Source organism: Protopterus annectens, chromosome 2.part0 (genome assembly GCF_019279795.1).
Source record: "Protopterus annectens isolate FY-2018-M chromosome 2.part0, PAN1.0, whole genome shotgun sequence".
NCBI lineage: Eukaryota > Metazoa > Chordata > Ceratodontiformes > Protopteridae > Protopterus > Protopterus annectens.
The window spans coordinates 162,226,010-162,242,469 of NC_056728.1; the positions used below are offsets into that span (position 1 = coordinate 162,226,010).

A 16,460-nucleotide genomic window follows, 5' to 3' on the forward strand; every position below is an offset into this window, starting at 1 on the left:
GTTGTGTCAACTTAGGCATCCATTTTACTATATGTGTGAGTCAGAGAGAGGTATCATTTCCAAGGTTCCTACTGAGCCAGTGTATGTACTATGCGTTGCCTCTTTGCCAAGGTCAATGCGACTGGGGCAGGCTCAGGTTGTTCCTCCTCCGAGTCATGCTCTGCCTGTGATTGGCTTGGCAATAGTGGGGGGCTGGTTGGCCCAGCCTTATGCTGGTCCTGCTGCAGCTGTTTTCGCAGAATCATATTATGTAGCATAGCACATACCATGACAATTTGGGTACATGTAGTTGGTGAGTACTGCAAGGCTTCACCAGATGTGTCCAGGCACCGGAACCGTGACTTGAGCAGCCCAAACACACGCTCGATTATATTTTGTGTTTGCGCGTGTGCCTCATTATGGCGTTCTTGTTCAGGTGTGTGTGCATTTCTGATGGGTGTCATCAGCCACGGCTTCAGTGCGTAACCAGCATCCCCCACTAAGTGACCATGTGGGATGCCCCCACTGGCAAATGTCTGGTACAGCTGCGTCACATGCCAGATATGGGAATCATGGTAGCTTCCAGGGCAGCCAGCACACACATTCATTATTATGCCCTGGGCATCACACACGACCTGGCAGTTGATGGAGGGGAAGCCCTTGTGGTTAATGTAGGCCCTACCCTGCTCACCAGCTGGTGCTTTGATGCGTATATGCGTGCAGTCTATTGCACCCACTACCTCAGGGTATTCTGCTATTTGCTGGAAGAGATGCATATTGCTGGCCAATACCTCACGGGAATTGGGGAAATATACATGATCACTGACATGTGCTGACATGGCATCCAGGAACTGGTGCAGTACCCTGGATGCTGATGCCTGTGATATCCCCATCATATCACCAGTTGGTCTCTGGAAGGTACCTATTGTTAGTATTCTTAGGCCAACACATACCTTGGTTTCCACTGGGATGGGTTCCACTCTGTTGGTTCTGTGTGTGAGGTGTGGCCTGCACAGCTCAACAATTTGCTGTAGGAGGTCTCTGTCCACACTATAGCGCTCCACTATCTCCAACTCATGTAACCCCTGGTAGGTGACCCTGGGCCTGTACACTCTTCTCCGTCTCCTCACTGTGGGTTGTCCAGCAGCATTTGCATAGACACCACCCTCAGCAAGTTGCATATGTCTCCTTATAACAGCTATGGCAGCCCCTAGCATTTTTGGTCTGAGTGAAGCTTTTTCAGTTTTCACTTCTAATAGCTTACTCCTCTGTTGCAGTGTCTCTTGAGAGAAACATACTGCACTGTTGTTTGCAACCTGTGTAATTGCCTGCTTCTGATTGTTTTCACCTGCTAGCTCTGCCAGTATTCCCTGCTAGCTTCCTACTATTTCTCCTGCTTCCTTTTTCCCTTCTGTTTCCTCAGGGGGGGGTGACGTGCATACAAGCAAAAACATGCTCACAGCAGCTAACATGCACGCACACATGCTTAGACGGACTAGAATCTGCTTATTCGGGTTAAAACGCATGTACACCAGTGCAAGCAAGTTTACAGGTGTTTAAACAGGCTCCTACGTGCTTACTCTGCCTTAAACGCGTGCACTCACGCTTACACGTGCGCACTCTGTCTTACTCATGCCTACCAGCGTGCACACGCGCGCATGCACGCCCAGCAAGGAACTTTGGTGTTATCCATAGTGTACACCTTCCATCTCTTGGCTTTCCCATGCCTACTTGTTGACACTCCTCTTTCCATGATGTGTGACTGACATCTTTCACATGCCACTGTGCTCCAATGAGCTTCATTTCTTTCATACATTCCCCTCTGTGATGTCACCTATCTCCTACTCTGTTACTCCCCCTTATCCTACTCCTACACTGCATGGAATGTGCTCATTTGCTATGTGACAGTGTGATTCACTATCCTACCACTCATTTACATAGGATTGCCTACTAATGCTTAGTTACATGTCTTACACTCAGCTTCCCCCCTTAGCAACCCCTACTCGGTGGCCATGTTGTTTTTAGCGCAGCCCGTTTGCGTGGCGCTGCACTTCGTTTAAACATCGCCAAAAAAAAATAGCATTTTTATTTTATTTTTGCATCGAGGTACATTGCCAGTGGCCACATATTTGGCCATTGGCATGCTGCCTGGAACATATGCAACCTTTATTTGGAGCTGACAAGGCTCCATTGTGTTATTTGCAGAACGGTACTCAGTTGTCAACTGAGTACATTTCTGCAGATAACACGGCTCTTACACGGGCAGGTTTCTGCTTCCTGGATCGCTAAATTACCTCATTTGCATGTCTTTCAGCTGCAAGTGAGGTAATTAGCATATACACGCACTGTCCGTGTAAGAGACGTTTTAGGTGCTTTCTTACACGCAAATACAGGCTGTTCCTGGATCGCTATGGCTGCATGGAGTCTTACACTACTCTTAGACTCCGTGCAAGCCATCGTGAATCCTGCCCTACGTATAAATATTTAATATGTATCTTTTGTAGCTTTTCTTCCTGGGCCTCTGCTGAAAAGGAATCCTGTGCCCAGTCAGACTTTCCCGGTCGACAAATGCAATCAATCAATAAATAAATAGACTGACAGAGCTAATACCACATCTACACACTGTATAATACTCTATATATAAACTAAAACATATCATGAATTAACACTTATAACCAATTATTATGTAAGTCAAGAGAATGGATTATACTCAGATGTTTCTTTGCCAGCTTGCCTTTTTTTCTTCTTGACCTGCTGGTGCTCTGACTTCTTGCCATCTGCGCTAGTCCTCAAAATGTGGAGGGCATTAGTCTCCTTAGGCAAAGGCATCATCTGTGTTTACTCCTCTGTAGCTAATTCTTTCCTCTTGACCATGAACTGATTAAAGGTGATGTGTCACACGGGTAGTCATCCCTGACTTCTCCAGGAAGTTGAGGACTGCCTTGAAAGAGTTGCCTGCAAAGAGCTTATGAATCATTTCCAGACTTTTCTGATGAAATCCAGCATTTTTCCTGCTGCCAGAAGCTGGGGATGAGAGGTGTTGCTGAGATGGAGTAGTGGATATAGCTGCATACTTGCCATGGTGAGTAAGACACTTGCTTCTTTCATGTTGGGGAAGTGTACCAGCTCCATTTGTCCTGACTTCATTATTGACTGACTTCAGAGTACGTTTACTCTACAGGAAATCTAATGGAAATTCAAGTTAGCCAAAAAATGATAGATTGCATTCCACTTTATCTTCAGGATGGCAGGATAAACCAGTGATGCTTGCAACCTTTTTTGTAGCAAGGCCTTCCTTTTAGCAGTAGTATGCTGCAAAATGTCTTGGAAAAGTTGCCTCCGGCAGCCATTGATTAGAAATCCCTTTCCCTCTTGTAGCTTTTGTAGTGAAGCTGCTTTATGAGCATAGTATAAAAATTTAAATATTTGCCTAAGTGATTAGTTTTCCCTGGGGAAGGGCTTTAGACACCTATGAGCTCTCTATATTACAATACTGTGCTTCAGACCTGCCACAAACAGTAATTTGTACTGCAAAGAAATGTTCAGATTTTGTAAATCTGGCATCTCTCATAGGCTTACTAAACAGAGATTGTTGCAGCAGTGCCTGTCCTCCAGGTCTGCCACTTTCTTGGTTAATCTGCCTAATGTCAGATGATGTTCCAGAGACTCCACTTTTACCTGTTGGATACGGCAAGCATCTGCCAGAAGGGCTGATTCTAAGAAGCTTACTTTGGCACTGTAATTACTCCTTAGTACTTGTTATTCACATCCAATAAGATTTGAAACACCAGGTTAGTGAGCATATCCAGCTTGTCTGTTGCCTGCTGTTATTCTGTCATGCTTCACTGTTGTGTTACCCTCAGTTCTGCATTTAGAAGTGACCCTACTCTGCAGATTCAGTTATCCTTCTGGAGGTAATGTGCGGATCATTTTAATCGACTGCTGTTTGTTGATCCTAGACGTTAAATTTAACTGTCAGTAATTAATGAAATAAATTAATAGGTCAAAGAACTAAGGGATTATGCTATCACCATGTTGCCTGGTGGCTCTGCCATGGAGCTATTTATCATTTGTTAGGTGTGTAAGAGGATCTGTTCCAGTTCATCCATAACTTAGGCCAATAACACAATGGTAGCAAATGCACACATGGAAAGAATATGTAAACACCACTCAGACTGTAATCAGAGGCTGGAATTAAATCCACACCCTGGAAGTGTGAGGCACCCATCTTATCACAGAGCCCTCAAGCTGTTTCAGAAAATTATAAAATGAGTCAGCTGCTCATGCCTGAATTCCATGGAGTAGCTAAAAAGACTAGAAGTCCCACCCTTGGCCTAAAATGCAGTGACCACATTCAGAGTGATTTGCATGCTTATCTCTGCCCAGCTTTTATGAACACTACTACAGTGTTTTGAAGGGGCTAACTGGTCAGTTATTTCATACTGTGACCGTTTTTATTTTAGTTTGGTCATTCATAAACATCTGTTCAATTATTATTGCTTTAGTTTTATCTCTGATCTGACCACTAATTAATCACTATTTACTAAAATACTGTATTTAGTCCCAAAAGTCTTGCCTAGAGGGCTCTCACCAGGGTAACCCATCAACTTCAAACTATGTGATGTTACTGGGGATTTTAACCCCCCCCCCCCCCGATGTAGGATGATGGAGTTAGTTTGCACAACAGAAGGAGCATGGGGGGGGTCGTAGGTAAGTTTGTTCCCTATAAAACACTTTTGTGTATGTGTCTTAACTTATTACAATTTACATTTTGTTTGCGTGAAAAAATGAACAAGATGCAAGTCATACTACAGTGATTCAGATTAACAAGGGGGCAGCAAATGGTGCTGATTACTCCATTTTCAAAATCAAGCAATTTTAGAAACTGCATTTTAAAAAATGTTGTCCTGGACAGTATATATTTATCTTTTACTTTAATTAAACTTTAATTTCATGCTTCTTCCTTATTACAGGACTCAGGAAGGGCCCTAGGTCAACTGGTGCCCTAGGCAAAAGGGTTCCACAGTGCCCCCCACCACATTACCTGGTGCCCCCATCCTGGTCTACCTACACCAAATAAATACTGGAAAAGTGCCCCCACGGCCACCTAGATGGCCTATGCCTAAGGCCGGCTATGACAGGCCTCCTCTATAACTAGGTGCTGAGTGTTACTGTTGTGGAATCCTGTAGTTCAATCCTCCAGACTCGTAATACAATTAGCATGCCCCTATGAGAAGTTGATTCCCCTAATTCCCTGTTTAATACTATAATATAACAGCATTACCTCCTGACAAGCTCTTCCTAGCCCACCTGGCAAGCCACGCCCAACTTCATATATAATAAAAGCCTCCTGGTGAGCTTCCGTCACTTCCTTGTTACTGGTGTCACTATGCCCGCCTGAAAATCTAGCTATAATTTCCTCTGTTTTCCTCTATTACACGTGAATCTCTTTCACTTTAGGCTGATTGGTTGTATCCTTATAACTCCTCCCACATACAGCCATGCCTTTTATCATTTTGTTATCTGCTACTTAGTCTGATGTTGTCTGTTCTATATATCACAAGAGTTGCTGCCATTTAATACTTTTAATGATGGATGAATTAGTTCCACTCAACACATTTCTGCACTTTAATGTTTGTTACATTGTTCTATTGTATTTTGAACACTTGGACAATGTTGTGCTCATTTTTTTCTCCTGACATACATTTCCCAACTCTGCAAAGATTCTTGCAAAAATATGGTATTTAAACTAGCATACTTACCTGGCTAATAAAGAAAAAAGTGTATAATTCAGAGGGGATGGCTGAGGGTGCTTCAGTAAGTATTGGTGCTTCACAGCAGCGTTTTTTTCTCTCATTCATTTCCAACCCAGGGTGCATTTTGTGTGAATTCTTCATGAACTGCCTATATCTATGTAGAGTTTCAATAGCTTCTGTTTTTTACCCACAACACAAAGAGATGACGTAGGTAAACTGTTAATCCACCGAACTGTTTATAGATGTGTATCTAATAGGGTCTGTGTGTGTGTGTGTGTGTGTGTGTGTGTGTGTGTGTGTGTGTGTGTGTGTGTGTGTGTGCATCTTATTCAGGATTGCTTTGCCTTACTCTCACTGAGTTACAGGAAAGGATCTGCCTTCACCATAATATTGAACATTCTAGCTCTTCTTTTACTGAAACTTTACCTTGTTTCAGGGTTAACATTTCTTCAGATACTATGTCCACTTATAAGCATTCCCTGGTGTTCAGGTTTTAGCAGAAATGTTATGCTGTTATTAGGAATTTGTCAGCCATTCTCCTGTGGAAGTAGTCACCCCTGTCATTTTATTTAGCAATGCTTTGTGCACTAAAAAATCCCTTCTCATGGTACAGGAAACAGCCTGCTTGTAGATCAGCATAATTGAGCAATTGTGAGTTATTCTTCCCTGTCATTAGTGCAAAAGCACTGTGTAAATGTTTCTGAAGAAGTGGTACATATGGAACTGCTGAACTATGCTTACAGAAAGAAATTAATGGGACATCAGCCTTGAAACTCAGTTTCAAGTGACAGTGAAGCCATTCATTAGTGATGAGATTTGCTGAGTAGACTGCAAGGTAAAGCGCCTGCATTGCAAAGTTTGTTCTGCACTTTAACAGATGATGCCCAAGTGATTCTTAAAACGTAGCATAAAACATTAAGTGGCTTTAAAAAATAATTGATAATACTAACCTCATTTAAATTGAGATAACTGTACCTCATTTCCATAGCATTACATAAACACCTTATTTATCTGCAAGAGTTACTGCCAGTTAATCCTTCTACTGATTGTGTCACTAAACAAATTTCTGCATTTTAACAGTGTTAGGTCATTCCTTTGTATTATGAGCACCCTAACAATACTGGCCTCATTTTTTTAATTCCTGACATACGTCCATCAGGAGAAAAGATGGCAATTCCCATCAATTTTCCTCTTAGAAGTGAAAATATGGGCTAAGACATGAATCTGATGATAAAGTTTACAGCAAATGGCTTGAATGTCAAGTCTTGATAAGAATGGAGGCATATGTAACTGTTAGCATCTGAATATAAAGACAAAGTTTGTGAATATGACTAGTTGCATGTTCTATCAATAAAATAATGGTAAAAATGTCAAAACATTCTTTATAATGTACTGCACATTCAGATGCCCTTTTTTAAGTGCGACAGTAGTTAGGAATGCATTAATAAAGTACCTGATGAAGAGTGTGTTGTCTTTATTGTATTGATATCAAATCCTGGTGATGAAGTGCAATGGGATTCAATTAAATGCCCTTGAACACCTATGATAGCTGTACTGGAGTAGCGTAAAGCCATTTTCAGAGGAGCAATTTGGTTATACTGAACAGAAGAAAGGCATCCAATAAATCCATATGAGTTGGCCTTTAGAACTTCTGGGTCTGAAGCAGTGTTACCTATAAATAAATGAAATGTTGCATTAGTTTAAAAATATTGAAACTGTATGTGGCAACACAATCTTTAACGGAATTTCATACCTAGAAAAATAGGATAAGAAAAGTACATTTTCTACTGATAATTTAAAATTTAACTTTGTTTCACTCTTAAAAAGATTTGTTCACAGTTTTTAGCAAAACACAAGACTTTACTCCCTTAAGGCTTTGCACTACGTAAACATGTTAGCTACATATTCATAGTCACAGTTTTGATCTTTCAAAAAAATTAGAAACACGAGAAAAGTAATCAAAGACAATACTCTGTGTACTTTTTATCAAGATTTTAGGGTATTTCAGTATCACTTCACCTATTTCAGCATTAGATTCAAGTTTCAAATGTAGGCCTTAGTTTTCTGAAGCAGAAATGCTTCAGCTCTAGTCGTTAACAGTGGAATGAAAAAAACACACACTTGGAATGTAAAGATTGCATGCTAAAAGACTCAGTCTTATCAGCAACGTAAACTGACTCCTTGGGCTTTAAAGATCCCTAATACTAAAAACTAATGCAAGAATAGATGTTAATACTAAATTAGCCAATCATAATTAAATAAGAGTAATTGCTAGGCTGCTCTTAAAGTTACAGATATGTCAAATGGAGCTTGTCTTCATGTTCTGATGAGCTACAGTTCAATATGTGAAAATTAGAGTTGCCTTTTAACATTTTAGTATTTATGAAGTATCTAAATACAACTCTGAATGTTGCACTTTGAACATAAAACAAAATCTCAGATACTACAGGGTATGGGTTATGTTTCTCTTTAAAATGCTGAGTTATTGGACTCATACAAAATACACCCTTGCCATTTTTAGAACATTCTAGACAATGGATCCACACATATTTAGTCTCCTCCATGTATACATATGCATATATCAAAAGGACACGTGTCCTGAAATGGTAAACCATTAACTATGGAGGCATTTGGTACATGGAAATTCAGGGAGGCAGGTCAAGAACCAAAAGGAAAATGTATCATTATCATTCTGATAAAGGTCTTCTTCTATAAAAGTACAAGAATGAAATAATTAACCATTCAAAACTTTTTTATTAGAAATACTCAAACAGGGTGCCATCTTCCTGCAAGATCCATCAAACATTCTTTAAGCATCTACACTACCTTCCTAACCACTTAGCATATATTGCTATGAAAGACAATCCTTTATGTTGTTCTGGAATAGACCAAGACAGTTTTAAATCCCCAATGAACAATACATAAATAATTTAGAGACATGGTAACCCATGTAAAATGGGGTTGATGATAATGGTAACATGTTGAATACATAAAAGTTATGAAAAGAATGCTCTGATGATAATTTTCATGCAGTAGCTAAAAGTGCCAACAGGTTGCTTCAAAGACCTTGTAGTTTACTCATTTCAGAAGGTGCATACAATAGGGTAGAAAAAAACATTCAGCTTACATATACTTAATAACTGGAGTCCGAGATAGCTTTGCTGTATTAAAAACAGCACAGGAGTAAAGGGCTGAGAAGCAAATTAATGTATAAAGAATGTTACTAGATCTTGCTATAGGACATCTAAAAGCTTTCCCTCCTTGGATTAACTTATTCTGATTTTTTTCCTAAATGGTGTCTACCTGAAATACAAATTCTCTCTGCTATGATTTTAACCTGATTACCACATCCAGGTGTCTCCCTGCAGCAGGATGACATATTGCCATTCTTCCCTGCTCTGTTTCTGGATTTAGTTGTATCTTAACCATTCCCATACCAGCCCAAATTTCCTGAAAAAATTGTACTGACAAGATTTTTAAATTACATTAAAATTATGATCATCTCTCACTAGTCCATCATTACATCCCTGTTCGAGAATTTATTATAAAAGTACACACAGGCACTTTCATAGAAGAGGAGTCTTATCAAAATGGAAAAGAAACTTTCCTTAGGGTCTCTTTATATGCCCACCCATACCTTTTAAAAATAGGGCCTTCTCTTCTATATATATTATTAACAATGGTCTCTTCATTGAATCAAACATAATTTATAAAAATTTTGGGATGATCTAGTAACTGAAGTCTTTGTTGATGACTTTTTATAAAACTATGATAATTTATTCAGTTTGGTAATTGTGAATGCCCACTGATAATGTTGGACCAATTTCAGTCCTAGCCCAGAGTGCAAACATATATAAAGTGGGAAAAATTATAATAAATGGGTGAACACACAAGAGATTATCTAAAAAAATTAAGGAGGTAGTTAACAGAAATCATCATGTGCAATATTTACAAATGTTTGAGCAGTGTCATATTAACAGTTAGAGATTTGATTATATAGGTAAAAAATAATAGAACATGGAAGAGATTTTGGAGGCCAGGAGATGTGACCTAAAGAAGAGCACTTATTATCATTATTATTATTATTATTATTATTATTATTATTATTATTATTATTTATTAACACCGCCAAGACTTTTGGGTTTCTAATGCCATAGCAGGAATGGACCCTATTCCTAAGTCAAAGTACGATTAAAGTTCATGAAATTAGTATGGTTTCAATCTTTGATGTTAGCCAGAAGTGCTGTTTATAGCACCCGCAATGTGCTCAGTAATGATTCCTTCTTCAATTCGTATGGAGTTACATGTATCTGTAACATATCTAAGTACTACTGTAAATTCTTTTTTATAAGACCAATTGCTCCTTCTACTACTAGAACTGTTGGAGTATCCTTCTTCCACATTGCTGTTGTTTCTGCCTGCAAATCCTGGTAGTTTATGATTTTGTGTCCCTCTCTAGCAATTTCAATGATCACAGCTACTTTAAAAAAAAAATAGGAAACATCTTTATTAAATTATCATGTATGACATAGGCAAGCTTACATTTATATAAATAAAAATAAACCATACAGACACAATCTCAGTTGCAAACATTATACATTACAAGCCGTGCCAACACAACTGTAGCTGCAAACATCCCCAAATAAACCACTTTCTTTGCAACATTGAACACCCAAAGTTTATGTAACAAAATACCCAACTTCCACGCCTGGCTCCTCCACAACCACCCCAACATCCTAGCTGTCACCGAAACATGGTTAAAACCTCATATTAAAGACCCCGAAATTACCCCTCCCAACTCTAATATCATAACATATGACAGAACCCACAAGAAAGGTGGTGAAGTAGCCCTACTGCTTTCTTCCTCCCTAACTGTAACTTCTTATACTAAACCTGTACCCCAAGTTGGTACTGCTGAGCTAACACCGACCCTCTTAAATATAAATAAACACAAAAAGATATGTATTTCTTCTCTATACATTCCACCTGGTGATAATATACCTGTTCTCGATGAAATCCTCTTCTGGTTCTCATCTAACATTAACAATGAAGCTATAATTCTAGGTGACGTTAATATAAATTGGGCCACCATTCAACCCCCCACTACCTCACACAGTCTAAACCTCTATAACTTTACCCAGCTAATCAACTCACCTACTAGACCCTCTAAAGACAGCTCCTCTGGAACCACCCTGGACTGGATACTAAAATTTCTCCTCCCTATGCTATCTCTGATAAGGGTACCCTACCTGACTCTCTTAGTGATAACTTCCCTGCCTTCGCTCATCACTCACCTACCTCTTTATACCTATCTCATAACTATATTTTCACTTGCTCTCTTAAAAACTTCAACCCTCAATCCTTCTCTGACTCACTAAAACATACTAACTGGGCTCCACTAAAATCACTCCCCTTGGATGACGCAGTGATTTACTTCAATACTACTTTCGTCAACAAAATAAATAGCTTTGCTCCCATTAGAACTAAAAGAATTAAATACAGTACTGCCCCCCGGTTAACCAAAGACACTATAACCCTCATGCACATCCAGGACAAAGCATGGAAAAACTACCAGAAACACAAATTTTCTTCCTCCCTGACTATAAGCAACTTTGAAACAAAGTCAAATAACAAATAGCCTGTGATTTAAAATCCTATTACTCTTTACTACAAAACAACCACAAAACTAACCCTAGAAAGTTGCGCACCAGGCAGTGGTGGTTAGCTAGGGTATAACTATTCCCGGCTCCACAAAGTCTCCTCTTCAATTTTTCCCTTGGAACTAGACAAACTTTCAACTTAAGCACTCAAGCCATTCATTTCTCAGCCTGGCACTTGCTCAAAACTCATAGCAAGCACTTATAAACCCTACCACTAGACCCTCCTATACTTTACAGAAGGACATTCATATATCCATGACCATAAAAAAAGTCCACAAAAAACTAGGAGTGTTATACAGAAATAGGCAACTTCTCACCAAAGCAGCAAAGATTTCAATAGCAAATTCCCACCTTATCTCCACCCTACTTTATGCCTCACCAATATATACCAACCTAAGGCAATGCGATCTAAACAAGCTAGAGACCTGCTACAACAAAATCGCCAAATTCGCCACAGGGTCATCCTACAGTAGTCACCACTGTCTCTCACTTGCTGAACTGGGCTGGCTTGAACTCCCTCATCTCCTTCAATGGTATCAACTATCACTCGCCCACAAACTAGTAAACCATTCACTAAATGTCCCATCCCTCCAGAATCTACTCCAACCCTATTGCACCACCAGACCACTAAGATCCAGCAAAAAAAAAATCACTTGCAAATCACTAAAGACAATAACTCTGCTGGTGAAGCACTATTCTTTTGCGACATAGCCAAATTATGGAACTCCCTCCCACCCACAATTACCTCCATACCATCATGCACCCACTTCAAAACTTTACTAAAAGTGCACCTAAAAACATGCTGGCAATGCCCTTGCAACTCGCACTCTAATATCACCCACCCCATCCAACCAGTACCTTTCTTTCCACCCCACTAACTACCTTGATTATAGCAAGCTCAGATGCTCATAAGCCTAGTACTTATTATACAGCAGGAACTTCTTATTGTAACATTTGTTAATGTCTGTTATGTACTTTGCAGGTAAAGATTCTAGTTGTCTACTGATGTACTATGTTCTTCATCTGTAAATATGTTTGTAATTAATTGCTATGTCAAATTGTTAATTGCTGTGTAATCCAAAGTAACTACTGTCTGTTTATTTTAACTGTGGAGCTTTTCTCCCCGGGCCTCTGCTGAAAATGGACCTATGTCCAGTCAGACACTCCCGGTCAACAAATGTAAATAAATAAATAAATAAATATAAATAAATTGTAAGAAACAGCCTGCTTAAACAAGCTAGGTACAAGAGGAGGGCAGGAGTTTTCTTTAAGCAGCTTGAAAAGTTGGGAACTAAGGAATAAATTGGCTCACTACCAAACAGGCAGCCGGTGGGCTTTGGATAGCATTAGGCAGTAGTGTTCATGCTTTGGGGAGAGAGATAAAGCGGCAGATGGAGACTTGGGTTGTTTGGCTTTGGAAGAGTGTCTTTTGGGGACGGCTCCCACAAGAATAATATGGTATTCAAAATGGGCTAGGAGAATCCCTTTGCCTGCAGCATTTCTGGTTGGGTGGGAGAGGAAAGGATTTTGTTGGACAGGAGAGAAGGGAGTTGATTCCACCACATTACTAATTTATATGCAGGATACTGAGCTTGGAAATAGCTTTTAAGGATAAGAAACTACCTTATATTCAGAATTTAAGGGTTAGAATTTCAATTAACTCCTCTTACCTGGTGTATGTATAGTTGAATTGTACCTCCTATATTATCTTCATTTTTCCCCTTATTAAGTGTCTCACCATACCTGTAGTATCATTAAATAACACTGTAAGCTCATAACTTGATTCTTCTTATATTAGGTCATTTTTCCTTTCTCTTCATTGCCATGTGCAAACCACCTTTTTCAAATCTTGTTTTTTAGTCACATAATTTACAAAGACATTCAAAACACATTGAGTAGCCTTTCACACTACCAAGAGCTCAAATTAGTCAGTCACATTACTCACCAAGCTCTATTCTATGCTCACTCCATTCCTATTTACCAGCTAGGAGTTAAGGGTCGGCTAAGGGGCAGTGTTTACCTTACAGGCATAAGGTACACCTTTGTCACTCTCTGGTTATTGCTTAGGCATGTAATGGTCTGTAGACTAATTACTTAGTATTTACCTGTGCCCCATTAACACTTTTAGTACCATCTTAACTGATTTATTAAAAAAAGAAAATGTGTGCACAAAAGAAACAAACTGCCACACAACAAGCTAAAAGAGGTGCAAAGTAATCCTTGGCCTAATGTCACATGACCAAAATACACATCTCTAATGCAATTCTAACTTTACAAAATGAAGCAAAGTTATGCAGACCCAAAACTAGTCCACCAAGAGGCGACACAACTAATCAAGACATAGCACCTAGATAAAGTCATTTATTCTAAAATAAAACTTCAGTATCACCTAACCAGGTAATCCCGATTCTTATTAAATACAATAACTCTGAACTCTAACAGACTGCACTAAATGAAGCCACTTTGATTCACCCAGCAAAGATGAGAACTTCCAGTATGATATGATACATTTCCTGGGACCAGTAGTGAAGTGTATACAATTTTGAGGCTTTATTTAAAAAGTTCACCCAGACAAATTCTGCCATCAACTTCTGTTTGGGAAAGGTAAATTTCTTACTTTGTATGCGTTATATTTTTTCTTGTATTTTGTACATTATTTGCTTTTTACTGTACCTCCCCTGAATATTAAAATATCTTCTTCGGATTAAAACTGAAGCTCTGTTGGTGTAGCACAGTATCACAAAAATGAAACTTTCCACACCATCCTGCTATATTCCCGCTGTGGTCTTAAACCAGTGTCTCTCTACTCATCTGCTCCTTTTGTTATGTCAGTATAGTGTGATTACTTTTATATGAATGCAAATTTGCCTGTGTCACAAGTGATAATTCAATAAAGGTGTTTGTCCTCAACCATCATAGTTTTGTACTTATTTTTAGGTCTTCACTGTGTGTATATTCGATTAGCTGTAGTTTGTCCTATAAAATGACCTAAAAAACCACTGCCAACATTAAGCCTCAGCATTCTTTAGCCTCTTTTAGGCTGTTTGTTTTTGATTTTCTAAGGCAGTGTAGCGTCTGTCTCATGTTTATTGGTAACCTGTTTTTTCTAACATATACTGGTTCTGTCTATGAGAGATGTGTTTATTTAATAACATTCCTGCTCATGATTCCAAAACTCCACTCCTACATATGCTAAAATATCCTTACCCAAGCATCCTAGGCCTCCTAGAAATCCTTCTAGCTTATCTCTGCCACACAACACATACCCACTATTGCTGAAAGTCATTAATTTTTCAGGCCTGTAACCTAAAGTTTTCAGAAGCCTGAAACACATGCCAGAAAAGTCTTAGTTATGTGTGACAGCTACCTTTCTGGTCCTAAGATTAGGAATGAAACCAGATGCCTTAGGCCCCTGCAACACCCCAGATACAATTATGACATTATTGTTAATCATGTGCCGATGAAAGATCTTTGTCACTCTACCTTGGAAGACATGCACAGACACTAGCAAGCTCTCTGTTCATGACTTTGGAGAAGGCAAGGCAAGGACCTGGCATTAAGAAGCATTTTACCTTCAACTAGAATGATGAAAGCCTCTGCCCTCAGTTTCTTCACCCCTGTAGAGACAACACTGACACCTCCCAAAACATATCTAACCTTAGCTTCACAACTAACAACATCTCTACAACCTGGAAGTCACCCTTCATTGGGCATTTTCTTGAAGCACCAAAACCCTCCTCCAACATCCAATACTGTCCCATTTCCATACTATTTACCCACTCAGCACAAGGCTCGTTGGGAATGCTGTGTGGCTTTAATTTGATCCCCACCATACTCACATTTCCTTCCACCGCTCAAATTAGTACCTTTATACTTGTGTAGCCTCTCCTACTTCCTGCAATGTGAGAGCACTTCCTGCCATATCACTTCCCCAGTGCAACACTCCTTCATTACATCTAAAACTCCTCCCTTCACTTTCTGCAACCACATTTTATATACTACCCAGTATCTAATTTTATATTTATATACTAAAAACAATAGATTTAATGTCAATTTCTATTACAACCTCAAACTTAAAACAATGTTATCCTACAACAGATCTTACACAGCCTTACCTCAGTTCCTCACTCTATTTCTACATGCAATGCTAATAGATCACATTACAGTTACAGACTCATAAGGAAGACATTAAAATACTACATAAATCCTGTGTCACTTTACTACACATATTCTCCAGCTATAACTTATATTAACATGGAAAGACAATGGCATATAAAACTACCTGCTTCAAAATTATCTTACTTCTACAATCCCCAAAACAGAAAGCTCATAAAACTGTACTTTCTTCTTATCAAACTACTATGTGTAGAAGACATGCAATTAAACCTTGGACCACCATTAAACACCCCCCACCAGACTTTCCCTCTGCTACGTGTCCCTTGACTAATCTAACCAAGGAAGGGATTCACTGAATCTCATATGTCAGATGCCAAGGAACAAGCATTCAGAAACTGAAGGATGTGCACTCAGAACCTATCTTAATAACTCCAGACTTCTCAAAACCATATGTACTGTCTAATCTCTTACCATTTCCTTATCAGGGAACTCTGAACCTTAGCCTTTTTTGAATTTCTTTTGAAGACTACTGACTCATTATGAATTTATAATACAAATGTTTTACTCCTGGACATACATTATTTTATAAGAAATTACATTATTTATAGGAAATAAAGCATTTATTGTTCTGTTGATGCTCCTGAAGGAGGGATCCATTAAGTCATGTCACAAAATGTAGAAAGGAGGTGAGCACTCCATTGGCTACATTAGCTGCCAGCAGTATTACTCAGTGACTGAAATGAAAACACAAAGTAACCACACACACACACATTTCCTTGTTTGGAAACCAGAAAGTGGAAGATGATGACTGAAATTCACATCAAATAATGGAAAATCTCTCTCTTTGATCTATAGTTCACACATGCAAAGACCAGTGCAGATCACTCAGAATAAAAAAAAATGCCACTGCTCATGGTCTCACATGATCAAGAAGAATTTTGGTAGTAGT

At 39.1% G+C, this 16,460-nt stretch overlaps 1 protein-coding gene across 1 annotated transcript in view; it reads right to left on the reverse strand.

Annotated features, from left to right (window-relative positions):
- CNTNAP5 (contactin associated protein family member 5) overlaps window positions 1–16,460 on the reverse strand; it is a 4,019,360-nt gene that overhangs the window by 271,576 nt on the left and 3,731,324 nt on the right. Inside the window, exon 22 of the mRNA XM_044060643.1 lies at window positions 7,189–7,407. Coding sequence (XP_043916578.1) covers window positions 7,189–7,407 — 219 coding nt within the window. The remainder of the gene's footprint in view (window positions 1–7,188; window positions 7,408–16,460) is intronic.